This window comes from Chrysochloris asiatica, unplaced genomic scaffold (assembly GCF_000296735.1).
Source record: "Chrysochloris asiatica unplaced genomic scaffold, ChrAsi1.0 scaffold00029, whole genome shotgun sequence".
NCBI lineage: Eukaryota > Metazoa > Chordata > Mammalia > Afrosoricida > Chrysochloridae > Chrysochloris > Chrysochloris asiatica.
In genome coordinates this window covers 1,164,199-1,182,892 of record NW_006408547.1, presented here as the reverse complement: position 1 = coordinate 1,182,892, position 18,694 = coordinate 1,164,199, and the positions used below count along the sequence as shown (strand labels likewise).

Genomic DNA, 18,694 nt, shown 5'->3' with positions numbered 1-18,694 from the left:
CCAATCCATCCAGTTGGGAGCCTTCCTCTTTTTCTCCAAACCCCCACTTTACCAAACATGGCCTTCCTGGCTTCCAAGGAACATTCTGATTGTACTTCTTCCAACACAGATTTATTTGTTCTTTTATTAGTCCATGGTACTTTTAATATTCTCCTCCAATACTGTAACTTAAATGCATCAATCCTTCTAGGATCTTCCTTACTCACTGTTTGACTTTCACATGTGTATGAGGTTAATGAAAATACCATGGCTTGGGTAAGCACACCTTAGTCCTTAAACTGACATCTTTGCTCTTGAACACTTTTAAGAGGTCTTGTACATCAGATTTGCCTAATGCAATATACTGTTCAATTTCTTGACTGCTGCTTCCATGAGTGCTGATGGTTGATCCAAGTAAAAAAAGTTGTCTTTGACAACTTCAATCTTATCTCCATTGATATGGATGCTTTTTATTGGTCCAGTGGTGAGGATTTTTGTCTTCTTTACATTGAGGTGTAACCCATATTAGAAGCTGTGGTCTTTGATCTTCGCCAGTATTTTAAGTTTTCTTGGCTTTCAGCAAGCATGGTTGTATCTTATGCATATTGCAGGCTGTTAACAAGTCTTCCTCCATTCTTGATGCCATGTTTATCTGCATATAATCCAGACTCTTAGATTATATGCTCAGCATACAGATTGAATATGTATGGTGAAAGAATACAACCCTGGTGCATATCTTTGCTAATTTTAAACCATTCAGTGTCACCTTGTTCTGCTCGAACAACTGCCTCTAGGTTTACGTACAGGTCCTCAAGAGTACAATTAAGTATTCCGTAATACTCATTCTCCGCAATGTTGTCCATAGCTTGTCATGATCCATACAGTAAAAAGTCTTTGTATAGGCAATAAAGCACACGTAGACACCTTTCTGACATTTTCTGCATTCAGTCAAAATCCATCTGGCATCAGCAATGATCACCCTAGTTCCATATCCAGTTCAGAATACGGCTTGAATTTCTGGGATTTCCCTGTTGATATACTGTTGCAACCATTTTTCAATTATTCAGCAAAATTTTTCTTACACGTGACATTAATATTTTTGACTATATGTAGTATATACTATAGTCCTGATGTGGCACTGTAGGATAAGCAATAGACCACAAGGCCAGTATGAACTGTAAGAACAGCAGTTCAAACGTACCAGCTGCTTCTCAGAGACCCTATATAGGGTTGCTATGAGTCAGAACCAAGTCAACAGCACTTAACACCAGCAACATAGATACATAATATATATAAATTATTTAATAATTGACCAGATATGTTGCTCTTGATAAACTCTACGACATGGCAATTCCAAGAGTGTCAGAGTAGAACTGGGCTTCACAGGGTTTTTTTTTGTTTTGTTTTGTTTTTTAATGATTTATTATGAGTTATTTGATAGTTTACATGGGAGAACATTAGTTTTACATTCATCCTATTGTATATCATTTCACTGCTATGGTTACAATCCCCTACATGCATCATCAACCAACCAAAGGGTATACACTACAAGCCTGCCCCCCGGTCGTCAGCACACAGCCCCTCTCCCTCTGTGTCTAAAGTTCCCAACAGCTCCATTTCTCCATGTCATCGTCTCTGCCTCCATCTCAGGCATCACTGCTTCTCTGGGTAGGGTCCCGCTCTCTGCTCTTCTCCCTTGATGGTCCCAGGGACCTCCGCTCTTAGGCTGAAAAGTTAATCACTCCCCTCCTTGATACAAAATGTCTACCTTTACAATTCCAACCCTCACAAGCAGTCCTGATTACAATTATTCACTATTGTATCACAAGAGATCCATCGGCATTTCATTTCATCAGCCATGCCCAGGCAGATTGTATACTACTCAGTGGAGATTCTACCTTCCACCATGCTCTCTGAATCTAGGTTCCCACTTGAAATCTTGTAAGCCAGTCACTTCTTGCCTTTGTAGCACCCCACCCCACCCCATTTTGGGTAGCCAATGTCCAAGTTGCCCATCCCCTTCTACTCTGTGTATGGAGGGGGTGGGAATGATCCTTGCTGTAAGGATCTGTTCCCTCTTTTGAGCCACTACATCTGTAGGTGTAGGTCAAGTACATCAAATTGTATCAGATGACTCTTTTTTTCCTCTTCTTTCTTCTTCTAGTTGAGCTCTGATCATCCAGTCATTGAGGACAGGTCAAGTGGGTACTATCTGCAAGTGTGGGTGTTTTTGTGCATATGCCCTCTCTTCTTATCCGCTGGATGCTTCACTCTCCACTCTAGTCCTCTGTGGCTATGTCACTGACTCTGGGTCCAAGAGTCCCCAGGTCTTGCCACACTGCTGGCCAACCAGATCTCCACCCAGGTTCTCAGAAGTGCTGTTTTTCCCTCACTTCTCCTTACCGGTGATGAGCGTGGTCACCAATCAGAGCGTGTATTCCTATTGGGTCTTAGTCTTAGAAGGGGGTTTGCACTGAGGGGACCGGACCACTTGTCTTGATGTTTCCTGGGCAAGCAACTTGCTTTTTCTTGTAGTCACAGGGTTTTTAATGGTTGATTTTTCCAAAGCAAGTCACCAGTCATTTCTTCTGAGGCACTTCTGGATAAACTTACACTCCTCAACTTTATAAAGCCAAAGTTACCAGGGCTCCCCCAGGAACTGCATCCAGTAATTAGGAAGACAGAGCCCTTCCTTTGCAGTCAGTGACTTGGATCTCCCCTGATAATGTAGATTACTAAGTTGGAGTTATTTAATAAACCAGACTTATTTAACTTTCTGTGCTTCAGTGTTCAAACTATAACACAAGTGAAAAAAATCTTTTAGGCTGTTGCAAAATCTTATAGGCTGCTGTAATTAAATAAATTAGCATATGAACATCTACTCTAACCTCCTTCTTTCTCTAAAGATCTTATCTCCCCCTTAATAGAGTTCTGAGAGCCCTGGTGCAGCCTTGTAGGATAATTACTTGACTGATAGCCAGTAGGACAGCAGTTCAAACTCACCCACCAGTTGTTCTCAGAAACTTGATCTATTAGTCAGAACAAATTTGATGGCACACAACAATTGAGTTTTAAAACAGTCTGGTTCGATGTTAGATGTTCTAAGTCGGTTCCAATTCATAACAACCGTGTAAAGGGTTTCCAAGGCTTTATTCTTCGAGGGAGCAGAAAGCCTCAGCTTTCTCCCATGAAGCAGCTGGTAGGTTCAAACCATGAACCTTGTGGTTCACAATCCAGTGTCTATCATATGGAGCTACTGCACTCCCCCAAATAGTTATATTGATGTTGTCGTTATGTGCCGTGGAGTCGGTTCCAACTCATAGTGACCCTGTAATGGATTTCCAAGGCTGTAAATCTTTACAGGAGCAGAATGTCTCATCTTTCTCCCACAGAATGGCTGGTAGTTTTGTACTGCTGACCTTGTGGTTGTCAGCCCGATTCATAACCACTACGCTACCCGAACTCCTTCCAAATAGTCATACTACTTCATAAATTACTTGCTATTAAAACACTACACAGTAAAGATCTAAGAAGCAAAAAGGCTGGAATTTTTATTAAAGTAGCACAAACACATTTTCTTGGAGTCCTGGTGTGGCATTTTAGGATAAGCACTGGATTGCTAACCACATCGTTGGTGACTCACACCTATACAGGTTGCGATGAATCAGAACCGACTAGATGGCATTTAACAGCAATAAAATACCTTTAAAAAAAAAATTTTTTTTTTTTTTTTTTTAATGGTGAATTAAGTGAAGGATTACAGACAGGATCATCAGTTTTACATTCAACAAACCAAACTCTTTGTTTCATCTCAATGAATACAACCCCCTTCAGCTATCCGCTTCCTCCCCTGTGGTTGCTATTTGCATTGCACCCACTTTTCCAGCCCTTCTCAACTTTGCCCTGAGGAAAATGTTGCCTTTTTGATTCTGAGTGACTGTTCCATGTTGTTGTTGTTGTTAAATGTCCAGTCCATTCCAACCCACAGTGATCCTGTATAGAGTTTCTGAGGAGTGGCTGGTAAGCTTGAACCGCCAACCTTAAGGTTCAAACCAACTCTGCAGTCCAGAGCATTAACCACAGTGCCACACCAGGACTCCATTCCATAGTAAGCACACTTACTAGTATTGTTGTCCCCCTTATCTACCCATCAGTTGGTTGGCTGAAAACTGGGGTACAATTCCTTGCTAGACCTGAAGGGTGATCGAGGACCACAGCCTCAGGTTCCTTTAGCCTTTTTCTAAATAGCAAACCCGGTCTCTCTCTTTTTAATTTTTTTCTTTACTAATTTTGATTTTTGCTCCACATATCCACCCAATCTATCAGGGACCCTCTAATGTGATCCCTTTCAGAGCAATTGGTAGTGGTAACTGGGCACCATCTAGTTCTTCTGGTCTCAGAGTCATGGAGACTGATGTTCTCACGTTCCATTTGTCCTTTGGACTAATTGATTCCAAACCTCTTCAGTTCTTATCACTTGTCTTTCTTATGCCCAGGGAGAGACCAATAGCTGTACCTTAGATGGCCACTCATGGGCTTTGAATAACCAAGATGCTATTCACCAAAGTGAGACGTAGAACACTGTCTTTGAGGACTCTGTTATGTCACACGGCCATGGTGTCCCTTGAAAATAAGGTCCTGAGCCCCCAGGTGCATCACCTCATTGTCTTGAGATTTTTCATATCTAAGATGTTTTCATCATTTTACCTGTTATATGCTCCACCACATTCATAGAAGTGTTTGAAGGAAAGGTAAACACCCATGTACAAATAGCCGCTTTCAGACACTTAGATATCTGTGGGATATACAAAGATATTATTTCTCTCTTTCTCTCTCTCTAGATATATATATATATCCCACTCTTCCTCTCTTACCCATTCAGTCTATGCCTCAGTCCATACATGTTTGCACATAACACCACTGTTCCAAGGTTATATATAGCTTACTACTGACTCCTAACCCCTTTAGCTCATGCATACTTCCCTGTGTCTTCATTATTCTTCTGCCAACCTCCTACTTCTTGTATGAGGGTGAGTCAAAAATTAAAATAAATTCTACAACCAGAGTATTGTTAATCAACTTTTAGAAAGACAAATCCATCATTTTTCAACATCTATTTGCTTTTCAACACACTTTGTCCATCTGTCAACAAACTTTCATATTCCCTTATTAAAATATGTTTTAGGCTGAGCTTCAAGCCATGAATGTAGCATGAGGTGAATCTTCATCCCTGAAGGGCTGCTTTCAGGGACCAAACAGGTGAAAGTATGATGGATCAGGTCTAGACGGATGATGCTTTAATACCTAAAAATGAAGTGGTCACAAAGTTCAACAGTGTGGGTAAAGGTGTGCTGATGTGCATTGTCATGAAAGATTACAGCACCCTTGGATAGCAGTCCTCTTCATTTAATCTGAAGTTTAGACTAAAGTTCTTCAGTGAGCTTCTCACTGTAATGAGCACTGTTCATTTTTTGCTGACGTTATTGCTGTTGTTATTAGGTGGAATTGAGTCAGTACCAACTCATAGAGACCCTATGCACAACAGAACAATACACTGCCTGGTCCTGGGCCAACCTCACAATCACTGCTATGCCTGAGCCCAAATCTCCTACAACTGTGCCAATCCATCTTGTTGGGAGTCTTCCTCTTTTTCTCTGACCTTCCACTTTACTAAACATGATATTCTCCAGTGACTGGTCTCTTCTGATAATATATCCGAATTATAAGAGACGAAGTCTGGTCATCCTGGCTTCCAAGGAGCACTCTGGCTGTACATCTTCCAACACAGATCGTTCTTCTGACAGTCCACAGTTCTTGAATATTCTCCTGCAACAGCATAACTCAAAAGTGTCAATTAATCTCTGGTCTTCCTTATTCCTTATTTTTCCTGGTAGTGTTCCAATAATGGCCCTTGAGAATCCATCAATTATCCTGCTAATGCCTGAATTTTGAATTTTTTCTTGGTTGGCAATTGAGGACGCTTCCATTCCAGGCTCTGCCATTTACTCTCAGGCTCATAGTGATGAATCCATGTTTCATTAATAGTAACGATTTGGTCCAAACTTTGTTTGCAGATGTCCATGTTCACACCTGCACAGCAGTGACCCTGGGCTACTGATGAGACGACAGAATTTTTAATATAACTGGAGTGTAGATACTGTTTGTCTCACCCTTGTAGCTTTGGAAATAAGCACACTGAGGTTTGCTTCTAAATGTAAAAGTTAAAAAAAACAATGATCAGATTTTTAAAGTTTTGTTTCTTTATTAAATGAAAAGTATTCGAGTCTGTAAAGAACGATATTGAATGATAATGTTTTAAAATTTGAAGTTGACATTAATTTCCAATCAAAAGGAATGACAGAATGAAACTGCAATTGTATATCCTATGAGAGGAGGAACTAAGAAGAGTACATTCTATTTCATTTATGCTAGAGAAGGAATCAACTGACTGCAATGGAGCCCTGGTGTGGTGCTGTGGATTAATGCACTGGACTGCCACAAGCTCGGTGTTTCAAGCTCACCAGCCGCCGCTCCTTGGAAATGCTATATAGGGTTGTTATGATTCAGAACTGACTCGATGGCATTTAATAACAACGACAACAAGATAATTAAATTCCATTAAAGAAAGTTGATATACATTTGCTTGTGCCTTCGCTGCTCAGTACAGATTTTCTATTTCTAGCTTACTAACAGACGACGAATACTCTATTCTAGAGGCAGTTTCAAATTCACTTTTGGGAGGAAATGAAAAAATCAAATCAAATTAAAATACCAAGCTTCTCTTCTAAAAATGGCAAGGGAATCATGTAAAATAAGACGAACCATAATGAGATATCATTCACATCCATTAGGATGTCTGTAATAAAAAAGACAGATCATGAAAAATGCTTTCGAAGATGTGGAAAAGTTAGAACACTTACACACTATGGTTTGGAGGGAAAATGGTGAAGCCTTTCTTGAAGGCAGTATGCAGTTTCTCAAAGGAGTAACACAAAATTACCATGATATGATCCAGCAATTCCTCTCCTAGATACATACTCAAGAGAAATAAAAACATATGTCTATGGAAAAACTGGTAAACAAATGTTTAGAGCAGCATTAGTCATAATTCCCTAAAAGGTGAAGACAACTCAAACACCCATCAATTGGTGATGAATGGATTAATAAAATGTGGTAGATCTAAACTAGGACTACTATTTAGTCATAAAAAGGAATGAAGTATTGATACATGCTACAACAAGTACAAACCATGAATACAGTGTTACCTAAAAGAAGTAAAACATGGAGGACCACATATGATATGATTCCATTCATGTCAAAGTCCAGGGTAGGCAAATTCATAGTAAAAGAAAGCAAATGGCTGATTGCCTAGAGCTTGGGAGGGTTTATGATGAAAGTGTATAGAATGTCTTTAAAGTAATCAGAATGTTCTAAAATTTAATGTGATGATTGTTTTAAAATGTGTGATGTTTAAAAACTATTGAATTGTCCATTTAAAATGGGTCAAATGTATGTAATATGAATTCTATCTCAGTAAAACCTACTCATTGTCATCAAGCTGATTCCGACTCATTTTTTTTCTCCCAGAAGCAGTTCCTGGACTCAAACTGCTCACCCTGCAATTAGCAGTCCAACGTCAACCCATTACATCACCAGGGTTCCACTTGTTTGTAATAGCATAATATTTATATTAGGTCCAAATTGTAAACATAAACAATGTCCAATGAACTGATAGCAGGTAAACAAATTATGATATAGCCATACAGTGGGAAATGAATCTGCAATTAACATCTCAAAAGCATTACCCTAGATGAAAGAAGTCAGAGACTAAAGAATATATATTACATGATTTCATTTTACAATAAAAAAGGCAGAAATCATATCAGTGGCTGCTAGGGGGCTATCACTGAAGTAGGGGAGATGTGACTAAGAAAAGGCAAAGGGAATATTTCTTATGCTAATCAAAATTTCTAAATCTTTAATTGAGTGATGTCTATACAATTATTTAAGGAGCTCTGGTAGCATAGTGGTTACAAATCGGGCTGCAAACCTCACAGTCAGCAGTTTGAAACTACCAGCTGTCCACAGGAGAAAGATGAGGCTTTCTGCTCCTGTTAAGATTTACAGCTTCGGAAACCCTGTACAGAGTCACTATGAGTCGGAACCGACTCCACGGCACATAACAACAACAACAACAACATACAATTATTTAAGGAGCTCTGGTAGCGTAGTGGTTACGAATCAGGCTGCGAACCGCAAGGTTCAGCAGTTCAAAATTACCAGCTGCTCCGCTGGAGAAAGATGAGGCTTTCCGCTCCCATAAAGATTTACAGCCTTGGAAACCGTGTTCAGGGTCGCTATGGGTTGGAACCAACTCCACGTTACTTAACAACAACAACATACAATTATATGGAGTCCTGGTGTGGTGCTGTGTTAATGTGCCAGACTGCAAAGTCATTTGAACGGCAAGGTCAGCAGTTCAAGCTCACCAGCTGCTCCTTTGAAATCCTATACAGACAGGGTCACTATGGGTTGGAACTGACTCGACAGCTTAACTTAAAATAACAACAACATACAATTATATAGAGTGCTGGTGTGGCACTGTGGGTTAATGCCCTGGACTGAAAAGTCACTTTGAACGACAAGGTCGGTGGTTCAAGCTCACCAGCCACTCCTCAAAAAGGGTTGCAATGGGTCAGAACCAACTCAATGGCACTTAACAACAAAAACAATATATAGTTATATATATTTATCAAAACTTATCAAACTATGTACTTTTAAAAGGTGTATTTTTTGTGTATATAAATTATTCCTTAATAAGACTTTAACAAGATAAAAGCAGAGGGATGAAATCTGCCAAATACTGACAATGGTATTTTACAACCCCTTTTAACTTCCCTCAATAAGAAAACTGATTACTATCCCTGAATCCTCTTCTATCAAAGCCCTAGGATAGATGACAGCAGATGTAAACTTGAGAATAAGTTATGAAAAGAAAACTTCATAGACTGAAAAGTGAAAACAAAAAACTAAAAGGCCTTTCCATGTCCCTGTGGATTGTATAAAGTCAAGAAAAGAGAGGGAGGAATGAAATAAATATTAGATTTCTCATTATCTTCCTTGACTATGAAAATCCTTGGGAAAAGGGTTTGGGGGTTAGCAGTGGGGAAAGACCATTAAAAGCATTCTGACAAGTATCAAGAACTCCAAAAGTATCTGGACTATAGTTCTACTTCTAGGATATGGTCTGGGGGAGGCTGCAGGCTTCTCACAAATGCCAGTACTTGCGTCACGACATTCCCAGTATGGTGTGGGGGCAATCACACCGTATTAACGGAGAGATAATACTCTGGACAGATGAACCAAAGGAATTCAGACGTTTCTATGTGTTTGGATCAAGATGTAGACCACATTGTTTAAGTCACTCTGCAACTTTGGGCAAACAGTAGGGACAACTGAGTTGGGACTGACTCGATGGCATAAAACAACAACAATATATTTTTACAAAAGGTAAAGGTATATTAAAAACATAAAACACAGAAAGAATTACTCAAAGAAATACAGAAGAGTTAAGAGAAATAATTCACCAAATACTCAAAGACAAGAGTTGATGTTGTTGTTAGGTGCCATTGAGTCAGTACTGACTAATAGGAACCCAGAATGAAACACTGCCCAGTCCTGAAGGAAATGTAACTCCTCTTTAAAAAAAGAAAAAAAAAAAAGCCCAAAGAAGAAAAACAAAGGTTTGAAAAAGAGATTACACAGCAAAAGACAGAAATAAAAATCAAGCTGGTAGAACTCAGAAAAAAATGAAGAGGAAAATAACATTAGAAAGAAAAGTTACATTAAGAAACAAACAAATAGAATAATTATAATAATATTTTAGAAGTAGATAAGGACATAGAGAATATGCTTTAAGAAATATTATAAAATAAAATGGAAACTACTACCAATATGAAAACAATTTACAGGGAAGACAACAGATATGAAGCAGAGAGAAATAAAATCCAAAGAAAATACATAACCTTCTCCATAAAGGCTTAAAATGGAAAATACATGAATATAAATTCAAAGATATAAGAGGGTAACATTTTTTAAGCTAAATGAAGATGAAATTTGTAGACTGATGACATTTACTGAACTTTAAGATTAAAGGAAGAATTATGTGGACACTAAGGCATAAATAAAATCATGTTCAAGTAAGAAAAATCTCTAGTCTAATTTCTTAAAAGCAACAGACGAACTAAAAATAAAGTGGGCTAAATACTAAGGTAACGAAAACACGGCCCTGAGATTTTATACCCAATAAAGATATCCTTAAAGCTTATTATATAAATATATCTTCTCTAGTATGTTACACCATGACATTCCTTCTTTGAAAATGAGTCATTTCTGTACATACTGATACAAAACTACCCCACAACGAAACACAGAATATATAGTGTAAACAGTAAAATATGTAAAATTAAAAACAAAACAAAATTCTGTGTGTGTGTGCCCATGTGTGTGTGTAAATGCATAGAATCTCTCTAGACAAAAGCAGGAGTGGCTGAGAGACATGGATGGAAGAAAGTCTTGTTTCACACTTTAAACCTGTTTATACTTAAATTTTTTTGTCCTGTATATAGTATACAGTAAAAAAATAAAATAAACAAGTAGGAGAAGCATGAATTTGCCATCAATTCTCTCTTTTTGATAGTATGGAATCAATAGTTATTGTCAACTTTGGACCTCTCAAAGATTTACTGATTTCATCAACACTAGCCAACTTCATTATGTATTTTAGACAATGTCTCTCTCTTGGCTCACTCACTCCCTCATTTGAAAACAAAAATCTAAACCAGCAATCCCAAAAACCTCTTCTAGGTCTAAACTTCAGAAAATAATCAATAGTTTTATAAATGTGAAGCTTTTATTTTAAAAGATATATTTAGAAGTTAATTTCTAATATGGTGATTTCCAATATTAGAAACAGATTTCTACTTTGCTCAAGTGCCTCTGTTTGGGGCTGATATTACCTAAGATCTTTCTGTGAATAGATAAAAACAGCTAACATATTACATTAAATTCAATGTGGGTACAAAAAGAAAAATAGACTATGACATTACTTTAAACAGACCAGTACTTGAGTACACCAAATTTACATGAATTACAACATCAATACTGTGGCCGCCCAATGGCCTTCTCTTATAATTTACTAAAAACTGAAGCTATGAGACATGCACCCTCTTATTTTCCTGCATCATCAAACCATCTTCTTTTCTTTACTCTGGTTTCTTTTCTGCTTTTTAATTTCAGTATTTCCCAAGTTTCAATCTCCAATGACTACTTTTCCTCTGGCTTGCAAGCATTTACAAGACTCCCTTATTTTAATACCATATGTGCTTGATTCCAACCAAACTTGCTTTTCTTTCCTCTGGGAAGTGCCAGAACAAGGGCTCTGTACATATTTTCTTACCACACACCTTTCACCATTAACCTTTCACCTTCTACAGACTACAAAAAGACTTTAGTCTGAACAGTCACAAATATTCTTCAGTTATTTTAATGCTCTTTTCTATTCGTTTCAGTGATTCTTTACCACTCAGCAGCATTAACAGTGGTGATCATTTATTTCATCATCCTTCCTGAAGCTACACTATTCTGGGTCTTCCTTTCCCTCCTGGAACATCTCCTTGTGCCAGGAACAAAGATACATGCTAGAGATGTTAACGGTGAGTAGGAAAGAAAGGACAGAAGACTTCCTGAGAGGGTTAAACAAGGAATCTGATTTAAATTAAAATAGGATTACAAAATGAAGGAATACTGTATTATTACATAACTTCCAAAGCACTGAGAATTATGATCCAGCCAAGATGACACGTAAGTGTAATCATTAAAGCCACCATTACTTTCACTTCTAACCTCAGTACTCACTACTGTCTGATGCACACTGATAATTCACAAAATAGTCATATAGATTTTTTAAATTATTGTCATAACTTTGAAGTGTCAGATAATGAGATAGTAGGCATGTATTTGTTTATATACTGTGACCTTTTACCCACTTTACTCCTCCTAAACCAATTTTTGCCTCCAGTTTTTTCCCTAAGTGACTCGCCCTAGTTTCCTCTTCTTCTCTTAGTACTTGTTCACTTTATTACAGAAGTCAGGGTTTATGTTTATCACCTACTCTAATTGTCAGACTTTTGAGGACAGAGACTATGTCTTATTCACCTGGATACCCATAACACCTAGCACAGAAGGTGCTCAATGCATGTTTTATTAAAAACGGATATTTTATTGTGTTTAAAGTAAAAGTTTACAAAGCAAGTAGATTCCCATTCAACAATTCACAGACAAACTGTTGCATGGCAATGGTTACTCTCCTTGCATACTCACCATGCCCACCGTGCCAGCCCACTTTCCATCCACTCACATTCCCTATACTTCCTTGTTCTGCTTTTGAACAAATGTTGACTGCTTGATCTCCTATATTTGATATTGTTTAAAGGGATATATTCCTCACAGGTCTTATTATTTATTTTAGCCCAATTTACTATTTGGTTGAAAGGTGAACCCCAACAGTGCCTTAAGTTTCAGGTGAAAAAAACTCTTAGGACAATAGTCTCAAAGATTCCTTTAGTCTCTATCAGTCCAATAAGTCTGTTCTTTTTTATGAGGAGGCATGTTTGTTGAAGAAATTGACTCCTGAAAAAATAAATTCATTGAAAATACATTTTGTGCATTTAAAGACTGAAAGTAAAAAAAAGGATCTACTATTCATTGATAGAACCAGAAATTTAAATTAAATTCTTAAATTAGCACTAGATTTATTCCCATCTATTAACTCAAACCAATCATTTATACAACAGAGATAATGGGGCAATAAATTCCAGTTAAGAATAACTGAATGGAGTTTGTGCTAACTTTTTCAAAGTATAAACTCCAAAAAAAAAGGTGTAATACTGTAACCTTTAATGTAAGATATCATATCTCGCCCTATTATATAATCATTTAAACTTATTATTAACTATTTAATATATTGGCCTTATCAGTTTGAATTAATTAAAGTGGGGTATGATGGGTAGAATTCATGAAATTCATCCCAACATGCTCTATTTTCTAAAATCTTTGCCCCAGCTTAATCAAAGAGGTCAGTTTAGTTTAAAATTCTTCACAGTAAGAATATGATGTTCAAAACAACAATTCAAAAATATGATTTCCTTCCTATTTCAGGAAAACATTTTCTCATATTTAATAATCTACTCACAACTTTATATTTCATTAAGGCACTTAATTACATTTGTGATACAAATAATGCTGATGTGGAACATATTCCATGAATTGTTTGGAACATTAAATTTTCCTATCTACGTAATCATAAAGGAAAAAGAGAGTACACACCCTAAATTGACATTTCTAAGAGATTACTTACATCCTTCACCATTAAAAAACAAAACAAAAAAACGTTCCCTCAGAGTTACCTCATGACACATTTAAAATATTATAGCTTCTATTGTGGCAGTCACCTACTAGACAATTTTAAAAAAAGTTTTAGCTGACATTAGAAATGCAAAACTTGCAAGACGAAAAATTTCGCAAACAGTATTTCCAAAAATGACAAAAATCTGGGAAATTACCAGATCAGAAGTATTTTTCGCCAACATTAGGAATCTTTTTATCATGCATGCATTCTATATATAATATTAGTATTCTACTATTTTAATGAATTTTTTATCACATATCTTATTTCTAGTTCTGAAAATCATGAAGGATAAAACCATTTTTGTTCCATTATAATAAAACATACAACACTGTAAAAATGGCATGAAGACCATGTCTGACTGCCTCTGGCTTCACAAACTCAAAATCATCCCAAGGCCAATTCCTATGAAGCTGAGGTCAGACATACCTCCACCCTACAACCTTCTTTATTTTCTTCTGGCACCAACCATTTCTGCCACAGTGTCTTAGTTCTCTAATGCTGTTATAATAGAAATATCACAAGTGGGATGTCTTGAACAACCAGAAATGTATTATTTCACAATTTAGGAGGCTAGAAGTCCAAATTCAGAGAAGTGTCTCATGGGGAAGTCTTTCTCTTTGTTGGTTCTGGAGAGAAAGGTCCTTGTCTTTTTTCAGCATCTGTAGGCCAGAGATCTCCACACATCTTCACATCTATCTTCCCCTGGATCTAGGAGTATCACAGTGAAGGAACTCGAGGTCCAAAGAATACACGTACTTCTGGTTCTTTTATCTTAGTGGTAGTAGGCTCCTCTGAGCTCAGCTTACTTTTTTGTCCTTTTATATCTCAAAAGAGATGGACAAGGGTGAGGGGGTTGAAGAACAACGTAGACAGGGGCACATTAAGACAGATTTGCTTGGGCTAAATGGGACGTAAATAGTGATGCATGTTCCTTAGGTGGAATCCTGAGCCCCATCCAGAACCTTCTGAGGTGGGACATTCCCACCAGAAAGAATAAACAGACCAGCCTGGAACAGCTAGAGCAACAGAAGATACATCTTCAAAGAAAGATCATCTGGAAAAACCCAAAACGAAAATGGCAGTATGACTGGCTACTACAAAAATAAGCAAATTGTTTGCCGGGAAGCTGTCAAGGCAAGCAATCAAGTTCCTTCAGGCCAAACCCCTCTAAGACTGAAACTCAAAGGAAACACATGAGCAGTCATGTAAGCTTGCTGATGACCACATTGGTTTACAGGTGAGTGGAAGAATGGGAAAGGCAGCAATGAAGAAATGGGCTGAGTTCAATCACATTCCATAGACTCCCGTTGACCTGGAGATGAGGAGAGAGAAGAGGAAGGGCTAGTTGGTCCAAAGTGTGGTGAGACCTGGAGACACCTGAGTCCATGGACAAGGACATAGCTATAGAGAGCTAGAGCTGAGAGTGACGTATCCAGCTGATATGAAGTGACAGGAATCTCACAAGAACACCCAGACTTGCAGACAGTACCCATCTGACCAAGCCTCGATGGTTATCAGGCTAACCATCAGAACTTGACTAGAGGAAGAATAAAAAAATTTTTTTAAAAAAAGATGTTTTTGATCAAGAAAATGAGGGCAAATTGCTACAATTTGATGAATTTGACCTATACTCATGGGTAGCTCTAAATATCAACAGTGGGGGAAGGAGTTTTCACATCAAGTATCAATGCTATCCTCTCTGTACACAAAGTAGAGATGGATGGACAGCTTAGACATTGGCTATCTAAAATGAGGGGGCAATAAAGGTACAAAATGACTGGCTTACAAGGTTTCAAGAGGGAGTTTAGTTTAAGAATGTGGAGGGAAGATAGTATCCCCACTGAATAGTTTTCATCTTGTCTACACGGGTCTGATAAAAAGATATGGGGATAAGATTTTTATGATTCAATAGTGAGTAATTGTTATCATGACTAATTGAGACAGCCACAAATTGTAAAGGTAGAAGTTTTGTAACAAAAACGGGAGAGTAGTTAATGTTACAGTCCAGAAACAGAGGACCTTAGGACCATCAAGGGAGAAGAGCACAAGCAGAATGCGAAGCAGCAACACCAGAAATGGGGACATGGAGAGAGGGAGCAGCTGAGGACTCTAGATTCATGGAAAGAGAGAGACTCACGAGGCAGATTTGCAGAATGTGCCCTTTGGTAGTTTAAATTATTACATATGCCTGAAAAAGAGCTAAAATGAATAGAGAGATATACTGTTAACTGATGGTACATGGAAGAAATTGTAATCAACGTAATGAAACGAAGTATATGGTTTGTTGAATGTAAAACTGATGATCTGCCCTGTAAATTTCACTCAATTCACACAAATCTTAAAGAAAAAAAAAAAAAAGAGATGGACTCAAAATACAAGTGAATCCTGGAGATTGCATCTGATCCAATACACATCATAGAAGTAAGGATTTACAGTACAGGATAATTACATCAGGACAGGACTTAACACATCAAATCATATCATGGGGTTGATTGCATTATATTAGATCTCATCAGAGAGGTGATAACTACATCTTAACTGCTAAACCACTAACAATCCTGGCCTAGCCAAGTTGACACAAAACGTCAACTATCAAACACAGCATTCTTACTTCTCTGTGGGGTTTCAGTAATCCACTGCAATGGCCACACACAACTCACAAACTATACCCATGATTTATTAAGGACGTGAACAGGGTGCAATTAAGGATCAGAAACAGCTCGGAATGCAGTTCTCTAGTCAAAATGTCTCTTCTCTGAAGTACTGCAGGCAAAACTCACAGATGTCTTTGGCCTCTCAGCCATGTGGACGTCCCTTAGTCTGCTCTGTTCAAGCAATTGCTACAAAGCCTCTTTAGCACTGTATGTAAATGCCCAGAGGGTACATTCTGTAAAGGAGCCCTTGCTTGTACATCCAGAGTCTCTAGAGGCCTCACTGTCTCTGCTGCCGACTCTGCTGCTGTTGCTCTTCTGGGACAGGAATCTCACACTGTGGTCACAGCTCTTTCTTGATGGTCCTTAATGACCTGTTTCTGCTACTGAGGTGGTTCTTTTTAAACTATGCAGGATGGCAAAATTAGCCAATTCCTGCATTACAGTCTCATACACCCTATTTGCATGGTCCCACACAATCATTTGAAGTTAGAGGACCATGGTTGTTACTGTTAAGTGTCAGTGAGTTGGTTTGTTGAAGTGACACACACTAAGTAGGGTTTTCTAGGAGTGGCTGGTGAGTTTGAACTGCCAACCAATTTTGTAATCCAGTGTTTCTCCTACAGTACTACAGCTGGACTCTGAGGACTATGGTAAAAGAGCCATAATTCGCTGTACCACAGCCACAGTAGACGTAAAACTCAGATATGCTGATTAAGTTATACTGAATTTTTAGAAAAGAATAACTAATTCCTGCTCCTTTAATCATTGTCATTGTGTGTCATTGAGTCAGTTTGGACCTATAGCGACCCTGTACAGGGTTTCCAGGGAGCACGTAGTGAGATTGAACCATCAATCTTGAGGTTCAAATCGACTTTGCAGTACAGTGCATAAACCCACAGTGCCACACCAGGACTCCTTTAATAGGTCTTCATATTTTTAAAATTATTTCACTGTACAAAAAGTGCAAAGAGATCTGCAATTTTCAAATTAGCCTATTAGATCAGAAAGATCCTGTTATTGCCCACTGCCACTGGAACCACACTATAGAGGGTTTCAAGGCGGCGACCCTTTGGATGCAGATCCCCAGAGCTGTCTTATAAGGCATCTCTGGGTGGGTCCCAAACTTGAACCTTCTGGCTACAACTGAGCTCTTCACTATTAGTGCAATCTACGGACTCTTCTTCTACCTGAGAAATAAATGCTTAAGCTAGCAAGTTATTAGCTCGACTAAATCATGTGTTTCTTATGGTTGACATCTTAACATTTAGAATTTTTAAAACGTACACTCATATATCTAAAAGTATAGTCTATAATATATCAACTATAATAATGTTAGATAGAACCCAATTTAATTAATTCCATGGCATACAAATTCCTGTATTAAAGAATGTGGCATTATAATCCATCTACTTGATGAACAATTAAAAAATCATTATTTTATATATATATATACACACACACACACACACACACATACATATATTAGCAGTGGTCAGAAATAAGATAAAGAGCATCTCTTTCCCATTAAAATAGTCTTTCTTTCAAGATACAAAAATGTGGCATGTTACTAGGAGTTACCAATACCTAGAGAAGGACAACATTCTTAGAAAAGCAGAGGGTTAGCAAGAATGAGGAAGAACCCCAATGAGATGGATTGGCACCATGACTGCAACAACTGGCTCAAACACAACAATTGTGAGGATGGTGCAGGACCGGAGAGTGTTTGTTTCTGTTGTATAGGGTGCAATGTATACAGTGGAACAGACTCGACAGCACCTAACAACAACTATAAGTGAAATACCAAGAGGAAACCTACAAGGTAACTGTTTCTACATATTAATTTGTATGGCTCTATAATTTCTTAATATGTAACCTATGGGTAAGAGAAACTTGGATTAATTATATGAGGGATGCTTCAAAAAGTTTGTGGAAAATTTCATCATCATTTAATTCAATTTTTCCTCACTTTTTGAAGCACCCTCATATTATTTCTAGCATTACACTGGTTCATTATAAAATCTAGTGACTTTAAATTACTTGTTCAACAATTGTTTCTGAGATAAAACATGACAAAATAGCTTAAATATTCTTAATCTCATAATTATTAACATCTCATATGAGCTACAGCATAATCTTACACCTTTAATATAGCATAAAACTGGTAGCTTTTCTTTTTCATACTCTTCTATCTAATAAAATATTTGATTATTCTAAATTATAGTAAGATACCTTTAGTGACCTTCCAAAGGGAGATTAAATCCTTGTTTATTGAAAAGTGGTGGGGGGGAGTTTGACGAAAGAAAACATCTTCTTAAGTTTGTTCTTTATCATTACTGCCTTGGAAAAAAATCTTTCATTTCCCTCCCAAATATATATGTAATCACGACAAAAACATCAAGAGGAATTAGACATATGGTGGTAAAGATATGTCAGCCTGTCACAAAATATATTAAAGATGCATGTGTTATAAATGATGTGAATTACACAAATGAATTCTAGATACTGATTTACAATGAGCCAAGTTGACTTAGTTTCTATTTAATTATCGCCTCATTAATTGATCAGTAACAACTTCAATATCTGTTTTATAGTT

At 37.6% G+C, this 18,694-nt stretch overlaps 1 protein-coding gene across 1 annotated transcript in view; it reads right to left on the bottom strand.

Annotated features, from left to right (window-relative positions):
- Positions 1-18,694, bottom strand: part of PCCA (propionyl CoA carboxylase, alpha polypeptide) — a 605,786-nt gene that overhangs the window by 139,321 nt on the left and 447,771 nt on the right. The window contains exon 21 of the mRNA XM_006846664.1: positions 17,918-17,952. Within this exon, the coding sequence (XP_006846727.1) occupies positions 17,918-17,952 (35 nt within the window). The remainder of the gene's footprint in view (positions 1-17,917; positions 17,953-18,694) is intronic.